We start from the raw sequence: 22,640 nt of genomic DNA, 5'->3' as shown, positions 1-22,640 counted from the left end.
TAATTATTGTATCATTAGCGGCTTTAAATTTAGGCAGATTAGGTTTAAGGCGTTGAAATCTCCTGTGATACTGAGTATGAAGAGAGATGATTTAGAAGTGCAGAACAGCATTCGTACCCAATTTTACGACCCACTTGGGAATTATAACGTATTTTAACGGCCATAAATAAGCAAATTATCTATTGATCAGAATTTTCTTTTTGATGTAGGAATTAAAATATTACAAATAATGGATTTTCAGTAAATCATCTTCAACTTTCTCCAAACTGTCATGTGAGGGGTACTTGCATAGACGTAGCTAAAACTTCAGGCCATAAAATAGAATTCTTTGAAGATTTTGTGATAAAAATATCTAGTTTTCAAAAGGATTGTCACACTTAAATGCTAGGAAATACTGCCAAAAAAGGACATGAAAAATTAATTTAATAGGAATTAATAGTTTATTTAATAAAAATTATAGTTTCCGAAAAGATTTTCACACTTAAGTCCTAGGATATACTTCCAAAAGATGGAGATCAAATATTATCGCTGAGATATGAAAATTTTCCAATCCGAACGGATAACCTGAAGTATGAGGAATGAAAAATCTGTAGAAGAGGCATTCGGAAAGATTTAATTTATCTATTAAATTTATGAAAGATATTGTAGGTAGTTAGGTCATAGAATTACAGATATAACAAAATTATTTTGTCTTTGCGTGTAGGCAGAGATTATATGAAGCATTTCGTAAGTATTAGCTATCACAATAAGTTATTTTAGTCTGGCGACTACTTACTGCTCAGGTAGTTGTGAAATTGATTTTGGAGGCCAAAGTTTGAAGATGACAAATTGTTGAAATTGGAACAGTTAAAAGGATAGTTGCAATTTTTAGGAGTTCCAACGCTCTAAAATAATTTCTAATGTGAGGTTTTCCTTCGGTTAAGCACCCGTGTAAAGAGAAAATATTTTATCAGTGTAACATATGAAATCATAATGTCTCCGAATGTGGAAAATATTAACTGATGTTGGAAATGCCTATTTATTTTCTTTACTGAAGTGTGGATGACCTAGTAGAGGGATGACGTATTGGGTTTGAGTAAGGATAACTGAGTATCTCAACAGAATACCTAACACTAAACGCTTGCTCACTCATGGCACTAGCCTACTGTATATCACTTTTCTCTTTATCTGAACTCGTAACTTATCAAAGGTTTTGAAGTTTGTTTTTACCGATCTGAATTAAAACGCAGCCCAAAATTTTGTTGGAATACTAGAAAGCTATTCAAATCCAATACTTGTCGTTGATTAACCTTTTTTCACTAATTTTAATATGTTTTGCATAAAGCAATATAAAAGTATGTTTCTCCTGATCAAAATGTTATTTTTTTACCAAACGCAACTCAGAGCTTTCTTTAGTATCTCATCCACTTCTATCATTTAATTGATGCCAAATAATACTGTGCAATCAAAGAATGGCAAATTGATTATTATTTATACAAAAATAAATCATACTTACCCATCTTTGGTATTAATATAGACTAAAGTATATCCTAGAGGCTTGAATTTAAGTCCTCATATTGTTTAGCTGGTTTAATAGAAGAAGTGTAAGAGGATACTTACTTAATGATAAACAGGAAAATAAGAGAGGGTAGGGTGGTTGCTAGGGACAGCGTCACCCAGTCGCCAACTGCCCAGGCCAGCAAAGGCGTCGCGCTGATTCCTATAGTCCAACCAACACATTGAAGCATGTTGATCCTTGACCTTTTTTCCCGGCAGCAAAATTCGGTGCCTGCATTGAAAAGCAAAAGTTAATGCATTTCAAAATAACATTCCTTAATTTTGAATTCGTTTATGAATACCACCGTATGCATATATATTGGAATCGCTCGCATTATTTCAATCACAAAAGAACCTTTAATTACTAGTGAGAACATTTTCAGTAATAACAAAATTGTTTTATTTTTGATAGATATTTGAGAGACACTTTGAGAAAAATGATACCGTAGACGTGAATTTATTTTAGTGTGAATGTACAGATGAAGTTAATCATCCAGAGATGAAAACATTAGTTTGAAAACTGAATGGGACTAAGATTTGTGGGATGCTAACGTGTAAATTAATTACATTGAATAGCTGTAAAAATTAAGGGCTTGAAGTAAAAACCTTCAAATTGAGCAAAAGTTATAGTAATTCTATAGGTCACGGAAAATTCGTAATATCCTCATAATCTGGTAATGTGACTATCAAAATTGGAATTCTAGTGATACTACTCCTCAAATACTTAAGGTTATAAAAACAAAATTTTTTAAATCCAAAACCCAGTTTTATAAATGATGAACATTGGAAAGGTATATCAGATATTATTCATTACATGCACTGGGTGCATTCATTGCTGTTGTTCCACTTGCAACACTTGCAGCAAGAGATTAATCAGCCCAGTAGTCAGAGGTGCATTTTGTACGCAAGGCAGCCTCGTGAACCTGAGTGGTATAAATCACGGACAGCGGTCGACGAGATCCTTACCGATGGCCAGGGGCGATTGAAACACCGCCAGAAGGCTCGAGTTGGAGAAGAATATGCAAATGGCAAAGAGGGGGTAGATGCTGGCACAAAGGACGGCAGCTGCGCGTCCCACCACGAGCAGAGCTATGCCCGCTATGAAGACTTTCCTGCGCCCAATCCTGACGTGAAAACGGATTGTTTCTCATTAATCACCCGAAACACTGAACGGTTGGCTGGTAGACTCCATTTTACATAATTATGGCCCACTGAACAATGTCATTGGATTTTGATTTACATCAGGGTTGAAAATAAATTGGCCAGCTTCAAGTGGAACTAAGATTATCTGATTCCACTCCGGGAGAAATGAATGTCCTCCAATATTAATAGTGTACAAATAAGACTTTTAGAATTCATAACATACTCTTTTACATTTTCCAATTGCATATTATATACATGTATAAAATTAGTGTCAAATTTTTTTATGGATCAATCACTCTAACATCGTTCGATCCAATGTAAAATCTAAGAATTTAACTTAATCGTCTGTTATATCAATTATTCGAATATAGTTACTGTATCATTTTGAAGAAGGAATCTTGAGTATAAAAATATGCAGCAAAATATTTTACTAAATGGCTAATTAAAAATTTACTGATTGATTACTATTAATTATTACCATCATATCTTTTATTAATTAATTAAATTTAACATAAAAATAAAATAGAAAATGTAAAAGTATAGATAGATAAAAAGGTTTTTACAGTTAATATAATCAATCAGTCAATCATATTTAATGAAATCTCTGATTATAAGAGCATTTCATTATGATTAAAAATGTTTGTAACGACATGAAAATGTACACCATTAACTTTTAAAATGATGATACTTTCGCTGAATTTTGTTCTCTGACTCTAAACATAGGGGTGATTACTCATTTGTTGAACTCACTGATCGCCCAGCTGACCGAAAACAAAAGCACCGACCACGTCTCCAATCCTCGAGTACATGAAAATGTTAGTCACCCTGAGCTCATTTTCACACACCCAGTCATTGTCCGAGGGAGTGGTGCTTAAGTACCATGTCTTGTCGTACTCCCAGCCATATTGGCAACCTGTGGATAGAATGATGTGTTAGAAGAGGTTTGACGGCGGAAATAATAAATCTCTTACAGGCCGCTGTGAAACGCGGATTTCTGCTGAGGGTAAATTTGCAGATGCAAACAATAATTATCCTGCTACGTTTTATAGTGCAGGCATCAGATAGTGCTCTCGTTAAGCTACCAATTCATTTGAACTCTTTTTTTGGCTTACATCAAGTGATGCATATTATTGCTTAATGTAGTACTTATTTCAAGTTTATTGTTTCAGGTCAAAAACATCGTTATTAAAACAGTTTGTCTTCAAATTTTAGTCATCTTATCTCACGGTTTGAATGGATTGAAGAATGTATGCCTTGTGTTAACACGGCTTAATTTTAGTCTTGAATTTGTAATCATACCTATTCACAACATTAATTAAGATTTAATTTTCTTGGAATTGACCTTAATTAGTGCTAAATTATGCGTTTCATGTTTACTATTTGCTCCGTCTTCTGTAATATAGGTTGCTCTTTAAAATAAAAATCAACTTCATTAATTCTAAAAAGTCACTTTCTTAGAATTATTCAAGATTCTATCAGTTTTGTTTTATTTAGAACTACTTAATATTATTGGTTTTAATTGGTACTGCCTGAAATGATGTTGAATATTTTGAAATGCATAAAAACATTTAATGACGAGAAGAAATTTCTCTCTGGAAACTGTTGTTTGTTAAATCGTGTTTCAGGTTATTTCGATTTTCAATCAAATACGGCAAATTTATTGGTGTGTGAAAAGAAAAATTTGATATATCTACATGCATTTAAATATATACTTGCCTATTATTTCTTTGTGAATCACAGGCTGGTTAAAAAACTGCTCCATTATTATATCTTCTGCTGTCACATTAAACATTTTGCACTTGCTGTACGCCATTTCGCCTTTGGTATCTGGTTCCCTGGATGAAATAATTGCATTTTAATATTTTTGTTGAAATGTGGGATAGTGGATATTATTTTATAGCTTGAATAAGCGGAATAAATTACAGAAAAGATCTGGAACTAGTATATTAGGGAATTAGATAATTTCTTTTACGATAAATATAATAATAAAAATTTTATTTGAAAATGAGATTTTGTAATTGGTAGGTATAAGCATATGAACATGTCATTATAATTTCTTATATTTGAAGGAGCAATTTCAGCACATTTTAACAGCATAAAATTATTTTAATACTTGTCTTCAGTAGAAATTTCAACTGCTAATATTTAATGTCTTAATCAATTTATTTTTCATATTTTAAGTAATTTTCCTTTCTTGTATTCGGATTTAATTACCAGCTGTGAATAGAGAGTGCAGAAGAGATTAAGAGATTAACATATTAATTGGGTAAATCAAGGAATGGAGTGAGAGTTGATCACTCGGAATGAAGAAGGGAACCTGAGTTCTCTTTACCGCTTCTACACTAATTTATCCCGATACGAGTTCAGACTGGTAAATCTAATCTCAATTTAAAATATTTTAATGGATTGCGGTAGAGTAAGACCTCTTGAGTTGCTCTTCGTATGTTTCAGCTCTATTCCCACATGCACAGGATCATAGCTGTCAATTCTTTCGATGATAATTTCTTTAGTGAAATATTTACCCTGAGAAAATTGATTATCGTATTCAGTAAAGCTCAATTATTTTTAATTTCGTGTAGATCAATTGTAGTTTTTTGTGCTATTTTTTAAAACTGTAGGGGTCTGCTAGAAATTCTCAATTTGTATTCAATAATTACAATACACATTTGTCAGCCATCACCTATTTCATTCCATAATTTTCAACCTATTTCACTGTTATTATTTTTAAAAGATGATGACATTATTTTCTATTGCGTACGGATACACATAATCAAGAAAGACTTCGTGCTTTCGTGCACATAATCAAGCTTTGAGTTATTTAAATTCTTCTTTTTTACCCCAGTTTTTGCTATGCCTTTTCATGATGTCGCGTTAGTTTTAGCCATCTTGCTTAATTTTCCTGGTTGGAGCTACTCGTAATGGAGTATGAGTGCGACGCTTCTGCCAACATCCACATAGCGTCGCGGTGAAAATTCAAGCGGACGCAAGATTCCATGAGAGGGAGAGAGAGAATGGGGAAAAATTCATCATTTCTTCATGCATGAGAAGCCTTAATTTAACCTCGACTGTCCCAGCTTTTATTTTTTTGTGCTGGAAAATTTCTTTGCTGCTCATCCTGCCATGAGGCGTCTGACGGTAACGCCTTTTAAGTCCCCGCGAGTTGTAAAATGTGGCATTTTCAACGCATCATCCATCATTTCCTCAATTGCTCTGGAGAATGTCATTTCACGGTGGTACCTTTCCGATATAGTACTTTAAATTTCATATTTCAATGCAATGCTTCAGCTAAAATCTTAGTGTCATTTAATAAGGTCTGGTATTTGAAGGAGGCGAGACGACAGCTGAGGTCATTTGCGCCATGAGGAAATGGTATGGAAGGAAGGGTGGAGAGAAACCCGGCGTCGGCCTTAGCCTGCTCTTATGAAAGGCGCCCAAGTAACCACGGCTAAACGTCCCATCCGACGTGCGGAGTGTTGAGCTTGAAACTCAAGACGGGATCGGACAGTCTCTGAAAATTCTCTGCCACCGCTGGGATTTGAACCCGAGCTCACGGGGTGGGAAGCCAATATTCAAGCCACCACATCAACCCGATACCCCATTTAATTCTGTGAAATATCTAGGGGTTAGACTCAATAATGATCTATCGTGGAATAAACATATTCGAGAAATAACCGGTCAAGCTAATCGTAAAATGGGTTTTGTTAAAAGAATATTAGGAAAGTGCGACGACAAAGTGAGAGAAATTAGCTACTTTTCCCTCGTTAGACCACATTTGGAATACGCTGCCAGTGTTTGGGACCCTCATGAAAAAGGCTTAATAACAGAGTTAGAACGCGTGCAAAGAAGAGCTGCCAGGTATGTGAAAGGTCGTTACGATAGTCTTGTTAGTGTAACTGACCTCTTAGATAAACTCGGATGGGAATCTCTGTCTGACCGTAGATTGAAAAATAGACTAAACCTTTTAGATAAATTCAAGAGCAGTGTCTTTTCTGACGAAGTTAACCATATCTTGCGGACGCCAACGTACTACGGAAGATCAGATCATATAAATAAAATAAGAGAGATAGATTGCAGAACAGACAGATTCCGAATGTCATTTTTTCCACGATCAATAAGAGATTATAACGGCAGCAATAGAACGCGTAAATAGATTGCATGACTTGTAGTGTAGCCTACTAACCTATGTAAAACTTACTGCATGTTTCTGAATTTCTATTCTATATTCTATTTCTAACAGCATATAGTAGTATAGTTTGTTATTATACGGGACGTTTCTTGGACGGTGTGGTGTGCATGTGGGAGTCCAAATGCATGCTGCATGCTGGTGATTGATCACCCCCTGCCAAACACCCTAGAGGTGGCTCGCAGGGTAATTTGTAGATATAGATGTAGATGTTTAATAATTATGCATTTATTTACTTTCTAAAGCATATATGTGCTAGCCTTTTGAGCTATTTATTGATTGATTAGATAATTCCCTTTTCTGTATACTGTTTATAAGGTAATGAACTCTTGCTGATTATATTGCTGATCTTCTTTTAATGAGATTACGGATTTACGGAGATCTGCAGTAAATACCACAGCAATCAACCTGTGGTTGAGCATCATCCCCCTATTTCATCTAACAATGGGCTTGGCGTTATATCTTTCTACAAGCATAAATCCTCACTTCATATTAAAAATCCGTGCTATCACCATACGTACTTTTGTATGACTGGGTCAGCTGCTGTGCACTCCAAGTAGCGATTTAAAGGTAAAAAGATGCTGAAATCGACGTTGTTCAATCAGATACCAAAATGGCCACCTTCATAAAAGACCATGATGCTGAAAGAATTTCTGCACATTCTTTGGTTGATCATTTTACATTTCAATTTGAGTCGGCAAAAATATATAATTGAGACTGGCAGTTCATTGCCTATATACCTATTACTCTGCTTTTAATACCATTACTTGTAAAACTTAGATTGCCGTCATAGAGAACATGTTTGAAAACCTGAGATTAGTTCTCACTCCTAAGACTCCATTGCCATGAAACTATTCTCCCGTGGAAATAGCTCTTTTTTATACATTTTTTCCTCAATCTCAAATAAGAGCTTAACGTCGTACAGATATCGTTATCATTTTACCAAACTACCGCGAAATAGGTAGGTATGTCGTTGGTGATATGAGTTCATACTTTCAACTTAACTTTACTAGTAGAAATATATATTTATCTTTTACAATATCATAATTTCGTCATATTGAAACGTGATTGTTGCCAATTAGTTTGAGGCTTCTCTCGACCTGAACCACCATATTTGGTCAAAATCAGTGAGGAAGTGACTTCCAGGAAAGCAACGAGAATTCACAGACAAAACATTCCTGGAATAAAAACATTTTGCATCGACAACGATCTCACGCAGATTTATCGCGACGGGTTCCTAATTAGTAGGTATGCCCTCCGAATCTGACCGCCATTTTAGGACACAAATCATTGCGGAAGCAGTGCCCAGGTGCGTATAACGACCCTGTCCATGAATAGATTTCCAGCAGGCGGAGAAGCGCCTGAACGGACCGGGCAAGTTCAATTTACCACCGTCACAAGCCCTCATAAATTGGCAAAAACCCGCCCGGTAACTTTCACTCGCAACCGACCAATGCGAGTGGCGGAAGACCCGGAACATTAGGCTGCCCAATCTGCAATGTGACATGTGCTATTTTTTTATTTATTTTCGCGAGTCTTTGTGCCCCACCCGAACGAAAGAGACCTAACCCTGGTCTCTTGAAGCCCGCTCTTTCTTTTGTGTACCGATCGACCTTGAGTTCATCCACTCCCTTCCGTCTTCGAACGGCGGGAAAGACTTGGCGCGGCGTGGGATGGGGCAGACGCGGAGAAGACAGCCTTCCTCGACCAGGGTTAATCATTCCCGGCTTGCGGGGGCCGAGATGAGGAGGACGAAGGTCACCTTGCCAACCAATTAGTCCGACCTCGGAAGCAGCGAGCGAGCCCCCCGAATTCGTTGGTCTCGAATATGAGTAAACTGGGTATTACGCCATTAAAGTGAGGTGGAGATGGGTGGTAGATTTGAGTCTTTTGGACGTAACCCGAAGACATCAAACTGAAGGGGAATTGCGTGCTCAGGTTCGAGTCCTCCACGCATTCGTTCCGAAGCTTGCCTCTTTTAATCTCACTCGGTTATATTGTAATTTTGATACAATACTTATTTTAAGTTTCCATTATCATCTTGAAATTTTAAGGGAATATTGTAGATCTTGGCCAGATTTCAGGCTAACTTGGGTAGGTTTTCAGGTTATCTATGATAAATGTAAATGGAGCCTTGAAAATGGGATAAGAGTATCGAAACTGTGGTTAGTAGTGGAGTTGTATAATAAAGTGCGGAAATAGCTATTACTGATTCATATTTTATCATGGATATATCGCATTTCCACCATGTCAAGCTTGAAACGATGTCATACGTTTTATCGTTATTTAAGATTTTGACACTGGCTCGATGTCTCCATGGTGTTAAGTAGAAATTCTACTCCAACATTCTAAGAGCTGTGAGCATACAGCGGTGAGGATGAATAAACTGATCCGGCGTAAAAACAGAGATTAATCTAGCCAAATATACTACACCTGAACCACAAATATGAAAATTTTAAATCAAAGAAAACACTATTATGAAATTTTCGTATTTAAGGTACCGATAAATGTCTATTAGGGTTAATCTTAAAACCATGGAAATTTCTATATTATGGAGTTAAGTTTTTAACCAATTACACGACGTGGAAAGAGGCATAATGTGACTGGGTTAGTGGAAGAAATGAGTCCTAATAAGGGGGCACCACAGATTCAGTCTTTTGAACGGGCTGTCACGTTTTTGTCACCCAGCATTTGTTTCATATCTTAGAGCCACGGTCACGTATACAAGTGAGCTCAAGATTGCTGCGCAGTACCAGTTTCTGAGGCTAGCATTTAAACCTGAACTTTAATATGACTACATGCGAACATGGCTTTAATGTATTAAACAAACGCAGGGTGACAAAAACGTGACGGCACATTCAAAACATTGAACCCGAAATTATTATTCATTCATATTGTGAGAGATTGAAAAAGCTAGCGAATAAGAGTTCTAGAAAATGGACTTAGTAAAAATCGAGGCACTTCCCCTTCCTTCTTCGTGAGCATAAAATTTAATGTAAAAATACATTCAAATCGAATGGAACGGCATGGAAAGAAACGCTATCGTTGTAGTCAGCCACTAAGACCCTCCGTGTGATCTCGGATTTTGTCATTTCAATAATTTCCCATACGCAGTACCCAAATTTCGATTCTGTACATGTTTACGCCGAGGTTCAAGCTGACCTTTTACGACCGCATTGAAATTTGAACTATATCAAAGTACTTCCCCCTCCTTGGTAAGCATTAAATTTAATGTAAATAAAATTCGTATTCGAAATAAATAGCATAAAAAGAAGCACTATGGTCTCAGCCAGTTAATTAAATAATTTATACCCATCACGTGATCTCGGATTTTAACGTTTTCATATTTGCCCCATACGCAGGACCCAAATTTCAATTTGGTTTTGTTTTACGCCGAGGTACATGCTGACTTTTTATGGCCGCATTAAAGCATGAACACTTCACTGCCCTTGAGCTCTGGAAAGCGTCGCAGTCAGACAATCAAACCATTTAGACTCAGCACATGATCTATAAATTTTGCCATTTCAGTGTTTGTCCCATGCGCAGTACCCAAATTTTGCATATGAATCCCTAACTGCAGACAGTCATCATGTCCAAGCTGAACAGTTTTTCTTTACGTTGTTGCTAGGTGAAAGAGTTATTAGTGTATACTAGTTCTAAATGCCCGTTCATATAAAACAAAAATATAATGAAAAATTATTTGTGTGGTGTATATGGGTTTACTGAGTTTTTTTCTCTCATGTAAAATTAGCCAAATTGGACATGATGCCTTTGTGCTGTTAGTGGTTCATATGTTTACGCCGAAGTTCTCCGAGGTTCATGCTGGCTTGACAACCGATTTGAAGCTTGACCGCTTCACAGCGCTCGAGATCTTGGAAGCGCATCTACTACTACACTCAAGGTCCACGTGGATCCGGATCCCCCACCTGGGCAGGGTCAGTTCCTTCCACCGATCCGCCGAGATATTGGCTCCCGTGGCTCCGGGGACGTGGCACCAGTGATCAGGGACGGTCATCGCCATCACGTAGTTGAGGAAGGACATGGACACGATGGCGCTCAGCGAGAAGTTGAAGATTACGTTGAAGCGGATCTGGAATTTGCCGTGGCTCCCGGCGTCCTCTAGCAGATTGTCGAAGGCGTCGCGGTCTTCCGCCGTGGCCGCTCCGGAGGGCGGCAGGGCCTTGCCGTCCTCCATGAGAAGCCGTTCTGATATGCCCGAATCCATGGTTACGGCGTCTGGGGATGCTTTTTGCTATTGCCGAGAGGGGGTGGGTGGGGGGGGGTGCGGCTTTTATCTTCCTCCCGCCGAGCGCTCTTCCTCTGTTTCCGGCCAGCGAGCTGTGAAGGAAGGACAATGATGTGCATTAGAACGACACACTGAAAGGAATGAGCACGTGTCAAAGGCAAAGGGAGCCATACACATGCGTTTTCATCTAAGATAATGGGAAATGTTGATGGTAATTGTGTCAGAAATAGGAGATGAATGAAAATTTATATGTCTGAAACAGTTCCATAAGGACAATTGAAATGAACTAACCTCTAGTAATATGCTGTCATTTTAATTTATAAATGCATCCAAACTGCTAGAAAGAGCCCTGAATAGAAGCATTTGCACCACTGTAATAAAGATTACATACTACGTAAATGAATCATGTAATATTTTATCTTTCCAAATTCTCATGTAGAAAAGTTTATTGTTCTACATGATTAGATAGCAGGTTTGACGTCAGCATGTTACAGTATTACTGCATGTAGTAAATTGTGTTTCGCTACTCAAGTGGCTGGAAAAGTACTTTCTTGACAAAATTGGTATATTTGAGAACTCTATGAATTCACTCCGATTATTCCGAATACGCTGCCGGGTCGGAAGACGGTCGGCCTCCGCGGCTGACGGAAAGGCTTTTGACACCGACGTCTACTACTGACTGTTACGTATGCAGCAAGCTGAAACGTCAGGGCCAAGGCATTAGGGCCAAGGATATTACTACATGGGTTTCATGATAGCCCCTTCTGCCGGCAGATTTCTGAACGTACTGGCCTCGACAGCTCTGTAACCGAAACTACTCGACTCGACTCGATATTCGTAATGCTACTCGAAACCCTCGAGTCGAGTACCAACTACTCGGCTCGACTAGAATTTTCGAGTACTCGCACATCCCTAAACTTAGAATTAAACCATGAATATCTACCACCAAAACTACACGCTTAAAAATATATACAATTTCAACTTTGCGTATGCATTTTTAAAAATCCTACAAACAGAGTTGACTGGAATAAGAAGTAGAGTTGAAAATTGATCGATGCATTTGATTTAAAATGCACACTTTCTTCATTCGGTTGTGCCAATTCTATCATCCATTTAATTTACGTGTTATAACCTTGAAAGGAGCCGAATGAAGTTATTCTTGCCTATTGCAAAGAAGTAAGGAAAAAATACACCAAGTGTTTTATTCGGAGAATGCTTCTCAATGGAAGCGAGGCTTGGACGTTGACATCAGTAGCAGGGGCGCAGCTAGGAATTAAGGCTGGGAGGGGTTTAAGGCGCAACTAATACTGGGATGTTTGGGGGTACGGCATACCCGCCAGGGTAAGCGGAAGGTGCGGGGGCCCTCCTCAGAAACAATTTAGGATAAATAGTGAATTTTACGGCTTTCTCAGGGATATTTTATAAATCCTTACATTATTCTATAAGTAATATTAATGAAATTAAGTAAAATGGATTTAACTTAAAAATTTCTCTGAGCTCTGGGGGGGGGGGTTTATCCCCCTAAACCCCCCCTCGCTGCGCCACTGATCAGTAGAGAAGTAAAGAATGGAAGCCTTCAAAATGTGATGCTACGAAGAATGATGAAGATAAGATGGATCGACCGAGTAAGTAATGAGTAAGTGCTAAGAGGAGTGGGAGAAAAGATAACTCTTCAAAAAACCTTCAGCTTCATTTTTAAGGAGAAGACGAGACAGCTTGGTTGGCCACATAATGAGGCGTGATGGCCTGATGAAAACAATCGTAGAAGGGCAGGTGGAAGGGAAGAAGAGCAAGGGACGGCCCCGGTCGAGTCACATAGAACAGGTTATAAAGACTGTATAAGAGATGAAATATGCCGCTATGAAAAGGATAACGGAAAGGAGAGAGGAATGGAGACTTGCGTCAAACCAATCTTAGAATCGTTGACTAATGATGATGATGATGATGAAGTAATCTCAGCTCATGATTCCGATGTAATCTGGCACCTTATTTCAAGCAATCCGAAAATTAAACCAATCTCTGCTATCACTAACTATACAACAACGTACTAGATCAACATAGTATGCATGAGCCATCACATTCTTTCTGGAATTTGACGCATATGACTTCAACCTTTATGGCGTATTACAATTCCATCGATTTCAAATTAACTACGCTGTTCATTTCCCTTTAAAAATGTCCCAGGTATCTGGTTTTATCGTAAATGCGAATTTATTGGACTTCTTGAGCAATTCCTCCATGTTTATTTAGATGCTATAGTCTGGATATAGTACAGTCCACTCTGTAACCACTGGCATTATAGCCATTGTGCGCTTGAAAACAATCCGAAGGTATTTGACAATGACGAATATACTGAACGAACTGAATTGATTGTTAAATTATGGAGGACTTGAGAAAAAAATAATGATAAAAATCTAATCGCTTCACTTCAGTTATGCGTTAAAGATATCATCTAAAACTTCAGTGTACTCTATGACCTCTTAGTTTCTCTTCGAAGTCATTATGGCAATGCTCACCAGATAATGACTATTATCCCTCTTAAAATTACAGAGCGTGAAAATTTTATTCAGCAAACCAATCGTGAAAAAGATTTTTTCCATGCCCAATTTAAATACTGGTGTTAGCAAGTAGTCTTTCGGAAGTGAAATCCTTTATTCAATTGCCTATAACATTCCATATACGATTAACAAAGTCTGGAATTATTTACGTACAAGGCTTATTTCCAAATTTTCGAAAAAATAGAACTGGGGTTACTTCGTAATGGCATGGCACCAATTAACTAGGCAATAAAGCCGTCTAATAGGTAGTCTACGGAGGATGCTGAGGGCATGTTTAACACAAAGTGAAGTAGATACTATATTGCATCTATTTTGTGTTCTATTATCTTAAATATCACGTCATCGGTACTAATACATGTGGTGTTGATGAAAGGCTTTTTACATAACATGTATACTTGTTTGTAATATCTAATGTAAAAGTGAGCACTATGTAAAATGTTTGCCGAATAGTTTGAAATCTTCGAGAAAAAATTTAATATAAGTTATGATTACTAGATGACAAAAAAAGACCGCGCTAAGTTTTACTCTGGTGCACTGAACCACGTGATTCGCTATTAAATCTTAAAATGGCTTGTAGCCTAGAGATTATACTCCTACTCATTATAATTTAAGCATTAATTCTTCATAAAGCAGGTCTTCGTTCAATCTAAGTACTTATATTTTAATGCGACCGTCATGTCCGCTACTATGCGAGCTTAAGAGGTTCGTCAGGAGCAGCCAGAAAAATCAAGAAATCAAAAGAGAATAACAGTCCTGTCCGACAGTGCGCCAATCTCCATAATGGAAAGAAGGGTAAGATAAATTTGGCTGTTTTGATTAACTACAGCTGTTAACTTTGAGAGTTAATTAAGCTTGAAATCGCTGAAAATCTGAGATACATGATCTCTGATTAATTAACTGTTTTCTGAAGTATAATTCAAGTTACCTTAAGTTTTTACTTGTAGATTCTCCGAAAAACCGCAGTGGTACACAGATACGGTATTGTTACCACAGCCATGTCAAAGCGTGAAAAATTTCAAAGGATTATAATATAGGTAATTTTGATTCGTTATAAACAGTGGCGGATACAGATGGGGTGCGCAGGGGGGGCGCGCCCCCCCTTGCGGGTCCGCCTGTATTGCCGAACATTGCAAAACCACAATTTTAGCTTTTTTATATCATAAGATGGCATTGTCTTTTACATTTTTATAATCACTTTAAATAAAATTTTCGTATACTTTGCCTGTGACTTGATCATATTTTATTACGATAAAAGTAAAGACAATTGAAGATATGTTGCGCCCCCCCCCCCCTTGAGTTTTTTCTGTATCCGCCACTGGTTATAAATGGTGCGACTTACTTTTTCTACCTTATTTATTCATGCTGGCACTCATGAAGCATTCACACGGCTAGAGATAGAGAGTGCTCCTTAATATTTCAAATGTTCTTCTAAAAATAATGAAAAATAATTATTCACCGAGAACACGAAAGTTTCCCTTATAAATAATAATTCTTATAAATTATTAATTTATATTTAATTGCTTTCTCAGTGCATATATCAGTATTTTTCCCTAATTCATGACGCCCTTCTCTTGCTGCATTTAAATGCAGTTTTTTCTCCAAGCTTAAAGTTGCTTAATCGCAATCAATCTCACTTATATGTTAATAAATCTATTGCATCAATAACTTTATCGCATGCAATGCATTATTTCACGGACTTGGCTAAGGTCGAAGATGAATTTACCAAGAAAAAGCTCTGTTGCTTAAATCAGAAAAACCTGCCATTTTGGAATCAGTGCACAGCAGTTAAGAAAAAATATTCTCTTAGGAAAATTAATTGCAAGCACTATCTTCATTGTCTATTCTAGCCCCTGTAAAAAATTAGCCTTTTATATTTTCTAAAATAAATTATATGATCGAATGACACCTCCTTCACCCCCTTTCAACTTCCTTCCATATCCGGACGGGATAAATCTTCTTAAACCGGACAAATACGCGGGATATACCCGAAAAACATCACCAATAGCTACAATGACCCACAAGAGTTTCAACCAAGAAATACGAATGGAGTTAATACAGAGAAATGTCTGTTCATATAAGTTGATGAGCTTTGACTTCGAGCTGACGAAGACTCTTTTTTTATTCCCACACATACCGATAAAAGCACATATTAGCCTTTTATATTGGGGTTTTCGACATATTTAACAATTATATACGAGCGCGAACAACCATGCCCTGGATAGGGGCAACCTTCCCAGGCAGAACTCGAGCCCGCGACCTTTTATTTGGCAGGCGAGGTCTTTACCCCACCGCTACCGAGACCGAAAATAACATAATTCATATTTATAGGACATTCATTGAATAAAAAAGAAACAAGTCCAGAAGCAAGGGAATAACAGATTCGATTTTATGCGGCTCATTATACAAGCAGAAAGCTTTCGGCTTCCCGCTACTGTCCGTCGAATTTTCTTAGTCTCCGGCCTTCGGCCAATGCCTAATTCTAATTAGCATTGCTCACAAAATATTGATCTCAGCAGAGCTACGGAAAAGAGGTAAGACGAACTCACTAATTGGGTAGGTTCAGACAATTCAGACTTTTAAAATGTACTTATCGTCAGTTGAATATCAATTCCCATTTTCGTTTCATCTCCGAATGTTTGTAAAGTCACTCGCATTAATTTGGCCATGTCTGTAGTCTGTAAGGATACGAAAGCAGAATACTGAAAGGTTACCTATTGTACTTGATCTGAGTGAGAAGGGATGAAGACCAAAAAACAGCATTAAAGTCGTGTTCCAACTGGCTTTGTAGTAGGGGAAGGTCAACTCTCCCAAAGAGAAAAACGTTCCCCCCTCCCTTAATTTTATTCGCTCAGCCTATCACTCTTCTCTCTTTAGTGCGCTTGAGCGGGAATATAAAAGAGAAATCACCTTGATCCCCTCTTTTTTTTGTAAGAACGAAAACGGATATTTGACTCTTTGACGTCGTTCTAGTAAAAGGGTTGGCGGTATGTGACGGAATTAAAGCAAAAAAAACAGACGATGAACGGGAAACGGCTAATGATCTTTTAATATTTTTGCAGGTGTAATAGGCAACAGTTAATAACGTTTGGCCAGCATTTATACCGACCAAATTTTCGTAGAACAGGTGCAGATTTATAATTAAAACAGTTTTGCCGGAGCCTTTTTTATTATTTTGAATTGGCAATGAGAGATTTTGAGGCCATTGGGAGTGGCCTTGTTTGTGATGTTTTCCAGATTCTTGATGCCATAATTTAGACGTGGTAAGCAGGTAATTTTTGGGTGCAAGGCTATCAAGCTGCAGAGTGCCACTAAAGCCAGACATAGTGTCATTTTTTAAGTAATTTAGTCAGCAATAAAATACTTTTATACAGTCTCATTTACGTGTTCAAGATTGGAGAGAAATTTTTGCTGCTATATATCAGGTAACACGGTAGTCCCTCTATTGGCACCGATGGAAAGAAGGAAAGAGACTTCCACGCTATTACTGGTATTTCCGCAGAGTCATTCACCTGGACCATTAAAATCACTTCCTGGACCACTTTACCACGTCAATCAGCTTTCGCGCCTCATGATCGTAGAGGTGACGAAGGAATTACTTTGTTGGGCGTGTCTGATATCCAAAACATGCCCTCCAGAAATATAATCTCCTCGACTATGGTCATAAAATTATCGCAAAGCTCTAGCTCCAAATCTCGGGGCTAGTAATACGCTAAGTATAATTTGAACTAAATGTTTAAAACAGGATAGAATTCAGTGGCGCAATTTTAAATCCAGGCGGAAAGTTTAGGTATAAAGGTTAAGTAAGCAGGTTAATAGACGGGATATTTAATATTTTAAATTAATTCGTTAATAATTAATTACCTATTACAATTAAAAATTGTTTTATTAACTGAAATTCTGAACTTTATGCTAACTTATCTTTCTGACTACACTCGTTCGTTGTGGTTGAGATATATTGTGGTTTAAAGAGAGTCATAGAAGTTTTGGAGGGAGACAATATTTTCATTGACGAAAGAAGCTGCTCAAGGGTGTTCACTTTTCGCCATAACTTTTGATTCACACAAGCGAAAATAATTTATGCAATCCATAAGCTTCTAGGAGAAATATTCGTTGGGGAAAAAAGTATGCTGCGATTTATAGTAAGCACTCAGGCTGTAGCAGTGACGGATATGATAAAGGCTCTGGTAAATGTGTAAACATATTAACCAGTAATTATCAGTCAGTCAATCAACCAGTAATACATTTCAGTAATCGAATATCAAATATTTCTTGGATTGTTATGGATAATATGTATCCTAGTTTAATACCTTTGTATTGGTGTATGACTATCAAGCTTCAACACCGGGGACTTTGTTCTCTAGGGGAAAAGGTAAGTCATTCCTCTGGCCACCTGTACAAATAAATTAGTCGGACGGAAGAATAGAATTATGATTGATTCGGAAGGGTTACAGCAGCCCAACAATCCAAGTAACTGGAGTCTAGAGGGAGGAATATTTTTTGAAGCGAAGGTGTGTTTAAAACGAGAAAATCAACGCTAGATACATTGTGGATCGGTCCATGGGCCTGAATTTTCCTTGCATCCTCTATATTTCATCCCTTCTAGCTAGATGGGTAGGTGAAATGGGTGGTATTCTAGGGCCATTCTGTTTATCTCATCATCCTCAATAGGCCCTTAATCAATCACCAGCATATTCCCTCAATGCGTAAGAGTCTTAATGCATTTCTGTAATGATTCTTTGGAATAACTTTTAGTAGCTGAGTTCGAGGTGAATTAGGGATATGATTCATGCTGAATGTAGTTATATTGCCTTTGTAAATTTTTGCAGATTTTTTAAATTTTATACGGCGCGTGTCGTCACTAGGGCGTCATTTTCGAGTTCTGACCAATTACGTGTACTCGAAACTTTAGAGTCGAAACGTGTCGTACCAAGTAAAAAATCCTTGATAATTTAAAGTCGATTAGGATCTCCTGTTGGTCCCAGAAAATTTCAAGACTACAACCTTGTTTCAGCCAGAAATTCGTCACTGAAGGAAAAAAATATGTACGGTTGAGTAGGATTTATGCATCTTATTTGGTATGTTCCTATATGTTAGAAGGCCGTAACACAACACCCCTCAAATTTCAATCCAAGAGTAAGTACATGCTACAACGCGCTAGTATTGAAAGCATAACTCCAATTTTACTCTTGGAAATGTAAAAATGAAATCCACGGAATACTTGTACATAAATTCAATGGCTATCCCGATACTTGTCTTTCTTCATGACAATTAATTTTAATGGAAATAAAATTTACGATTATAATCCACAATACAAAATAAACTCCCTCGTTTCGTCAGCTCATCATTGTTGCGTCGGCACGCACGGCAGGTCAGTCGGCGTTCAGTCGTGGTAGAGTGAAGGTCGTTAGAGCTCTAGTTGGTATTTTGGTAGCTTGTCAAAATGTATGCTGCAAAATAAAATCCTGGCATGTGTGAATTGCGTCCTGTTATTCTATTGTTCACAGATAAACAGTATTCGGCAGCAGCAATTCATAGGAAACTTTGTGCTATGTATGGCCCAAAGATTATGAGTGAAGTAGTTGTTCTGGAGTGCATGAGTGTTTTATGCATATGAAGGAATGGCTTGGCTTCCAGCGATTTGAGGGAGACGAAGAACTCAAATATTCAGTCACCGGATGGCTCAAGGTACAGTCGGGAGATTTTTTTGCCCAAGGAATTTCAAAGATAGTTTATAGGTGTAGCCACACTATATTTCCTAATAGCCACACTATATTTCCAGGTCCCATAGAAGATAAATTAAGAGATATGTTTTGCCGAACGAATATATATGGGAACTCGTTTTTTCCCCGAACTATAAAGGACTTTAATAAACGGTAGTCCCAACTTCGTTAGAGCACTTCTATTTTATGTGTAAACGGCTGGTGTCGTAATACCCCCTGCCACACGCCTTTTAGGCGGCTTGCGGGGCATTATGTAGATGTTCTAGATGTAAAATTGTTCATGGAAATTATTTTGAAAATTAAAGGAAAGTCTTAGTTTTAAGGTTTATATAATAAATTTTGTAAATCTACTAAGATTTTCCCATTTCAGTCTTGTCCCCATGCGCGGAATCTGAGATTCCTCTTGCTTATGTGACGTTTCCTGTGAGGTTTCAATTCGATGAAGTTAACCCGGAGCCATCTATTCATAAAAATACTACTGCTAACGGCATTGAAATGTATACCTAGCTGACCAAACCCTTCGCATTCACAATAAAGAAGTCCATTCCGCAAAATTCAAAGTGGGATCGAGTGCTAAGGCACTCTCGTAAAAATTCCTGCCGCACATGCACTCTAATTTATATCCAATTTGATGGAGTCGCCTTTCTCTCGTAGCTTTCGACGAAATCCATTCGATATTTTTGTACTCCTTCGCACTAACCTGAAGAGAACTAGTCTTGTGTGTGGAACACTCGTGCATGCAACGTCTTTCAGTTGCTTGTCGCTTTTCGAGTACTTCGGACGCCTTCCTTCGACGGTTTGTTGGCTGCGTAGCCGGTTATCCCGTAGTTCCGATCTGAAAGCTTGCTCCGGGAGGGTATGTGCTTAATTTTATAACAATGCAAAAGTGGTAAAAGGATATCGAATTTAGGAAGAGTTGATTTTGTGCTTGTGCATAGTGTTTGTTTTGCGTAAATTTGAATTCAGTGCGACGCCCACCGTCGAACAAGATCTCCGGCATGGTCTTTGGAATGCCTCGAGGGATATATCCACGTTATAATATAGGTAATGTAGCCATTCGTTATGTTTGCAATTTTATGAACACGTGTCCAAGTTCAACCATTTCAGGCATGGTATAGTGGAAGTTCGACGTATTGAAATGAAAGGTATGGCTCTGTGATCCGAAACGCGTCGTACGCATTTAATTACTGTGGAAAAGTGCAACTTTCTTTCATTTCAACGCGTCCATTAATTCAATCCTCCTTGATGCATCAAAACTAGCAATCAGGTATCATTTCTTCGCGTCTGTTCTATGATATCATCATTTTCGTTTTAGACCTTGTATCCTACATAAACTTCGCCCATTCATATCCCGTACCCGATTCAATCCTTTTAGTTGTGGCCAAGGAACCAACTATAAAGGCACGGTACACTTTACACGGTACATTACACGGTATGTCAACCGTTACGAGTTAATTTCTAAATGTATGAACGTGAGAACGAACACGAAAATATACCGTGTAACCACCCAACTTGTGCGAATGCATGAACGGAAAATTGAACCTGTTCTAATTTGGTTCATGCATTTTTATATGTTCTATTTTACATTTTTGTTCTAAATATTCTACATATTTGTTTATTAACGCACTCGTTCATTAACTCGTACGTGTTAATTTATCGTGTAGACAGGCCTTAGGAGACATTTCTCCTCTATTGTGTTCAGCAAACTCTGGGAATGGATCACCTAATCTACTCACGCATTGCCCATGATGGTAGTAACAGCTGTTTATTAAGTGAAAGTTTGTGCCTGGATTGGACTACATTTTACTCAAATCAACAGTACCTACTCTCTACGGCCAAATTTCCAATTTTGCAAATCGTTTCGAAAATATACGCCATTTCTGGACATCAAAACTTCTCTTTCCTTCATCCGACCTGTTCTCGAACATTTTGAGTCTGAAAATCTAGATCACATAGCCGCGGGCATGTCAGTTTAGCAACTGTCTAAATCCAATTAGCATATTTGTGATCAGGAGTAAATGTTAAATCAACTTATAGGTAAGAGAAAGACTGCTTCATAAAAAAGTCATTCTGGTTTTGATAACTTTTTATCACGCTCGATTGCCTATCTATACATAAAACATGAGATTGAATAATTTAGATGAAGCCGTAGTGAATCAAAGGTGATCTTTAATGGAATATCCAAGAATAAATGAGCGGAACTTTAGGATATTACCGGAGCATATTTAAGCAATGAATCCGTCGAGAAAGGCTCCTATAGTTGTACACAGAAACTAAAAAGAAAGTCAAAAAGCCAGAGGGAAACTATGGCATCAGGGAGGAACTTGCACCTGAAGCAGGTTTGCTCGTAATGGAAAGGGAGGTTACCGTTATCCCTCGATAGGTTGATCTACGATCTCTTAACCCTCTAAATGCCACGGGCCGATATATCGGCTTTTGCTCTACGGGTGAAAAGTGCCACGAGCCGATATATCGGCTCGAGCGTAGACCGGATTTTCAAACTAATATTGTTGTAATATTTAACTTTATCCTTTATGCAATTTATTAGAATATTATAATCAATAACTAATTCCTTTTTAGTAAAATAAAAAAACATTACATTGATATCTAAAATAGTAACTTCGTATTTTGCTTTTTGAAAAAGTGCTACAAATCTCTTAAATTTAGGTTGGCACTTTTCGCTAGTATGTACCACCAAATTTCGGTGGCACTATGAGGGTTAATATTTTAAGAAAAAATTGGCGGTAAAGAGGCTTTGATTGGGAAAAATTGACGCGTTTAGTATCGCTGAAGGCCCCAGAATCAGATACATGCTGGATCATCACCTTTTGATGTTATGTAATGAAAAGTTGTGACATGCAGCATTTAACAAGGTCCAGTTTCAAAGGATAATTTGTCGGGCTGAAAATTTTTATCGACATACAATTGAATTAGTTTTCTCCTCGTAGTTTATGTGGATATACCTGTATTTTGGCAATAGCTATTGGTGCCTTTCGATGGCAAGGGGTTGATTTTTATTCTTTTTATTCCAACGATTCAAAACATTTTCATCGAAAGCGTTTGGGCTGAGAATTCTTACCATGACCTTGCCTTTAATTATATATTTACCTGCTCTATTTTACATCATTAGGGGAAAGTTAGCAATAAGGGTCCATAGAAATTATTACTCACATATATATTTATTTATTGTAAAAGAGTAGTTTTATTTCTCTCTCCTGTTAGATTACGTACTGCTTTAGTGGCTGAGTCATCAC

At 37.7% G+C, this 22,640-nt stretch overlaps 1 protein-coding gene across 1 annotated transcript in view; it reads right to left on the bottom strand.

Annotated features, from left to right (window-relative positions):
- Positions 1-22,640, bottom strand: part of LOC124153757 (carcinine transporter) — a 48,230-nt gene that overhangs the window by 10,176 nt on the left and 15,414 nt on the right. Inside the window, exons 2-6 of the mRNA XM_046527109.1 lie at positions 10,789-11,200; positions 4,396-4,514; positions 3,430-3,592; positions 2,503-2,660; positions 1,600-1,768 (exon numbers count right to left, since the gene is read on the bottom strand). Coding sequence (XP_046383065.1) covers positions 1,600-1,768; positions 2,503-2,660; positions 3,430-3,592; positions 4,396-4,514; positions 10,789-11,087 — 908 coding nt within the window. The 5' untranslated portion in view covers positions 11,088-11,200. The remainder of the gene's footprint in view (positions 1-1,599; positions 1,769-2,502; positions 2,661-3,429; positions 3,593-4,395; positions 4,515-10,788; positions 11,201-22,640) is intronic.

Source organism: Ischnura elegans, chromosome 2 (genome assembly GCF_921293095.1).
Source record: "Ischnura elegans chromosome 2, ioIscEleg1.1, whole genome shotgun sequence".
Lineage (NCBI taxonomy): Eukaryota > Metazoa > Arthropoda > Insecta > Odonata > Coenagrionidae > Ischnura > Ischnura elegans.
This window is presented reverse-complemented; position numbering and strand designations above follow the sequence as displayed.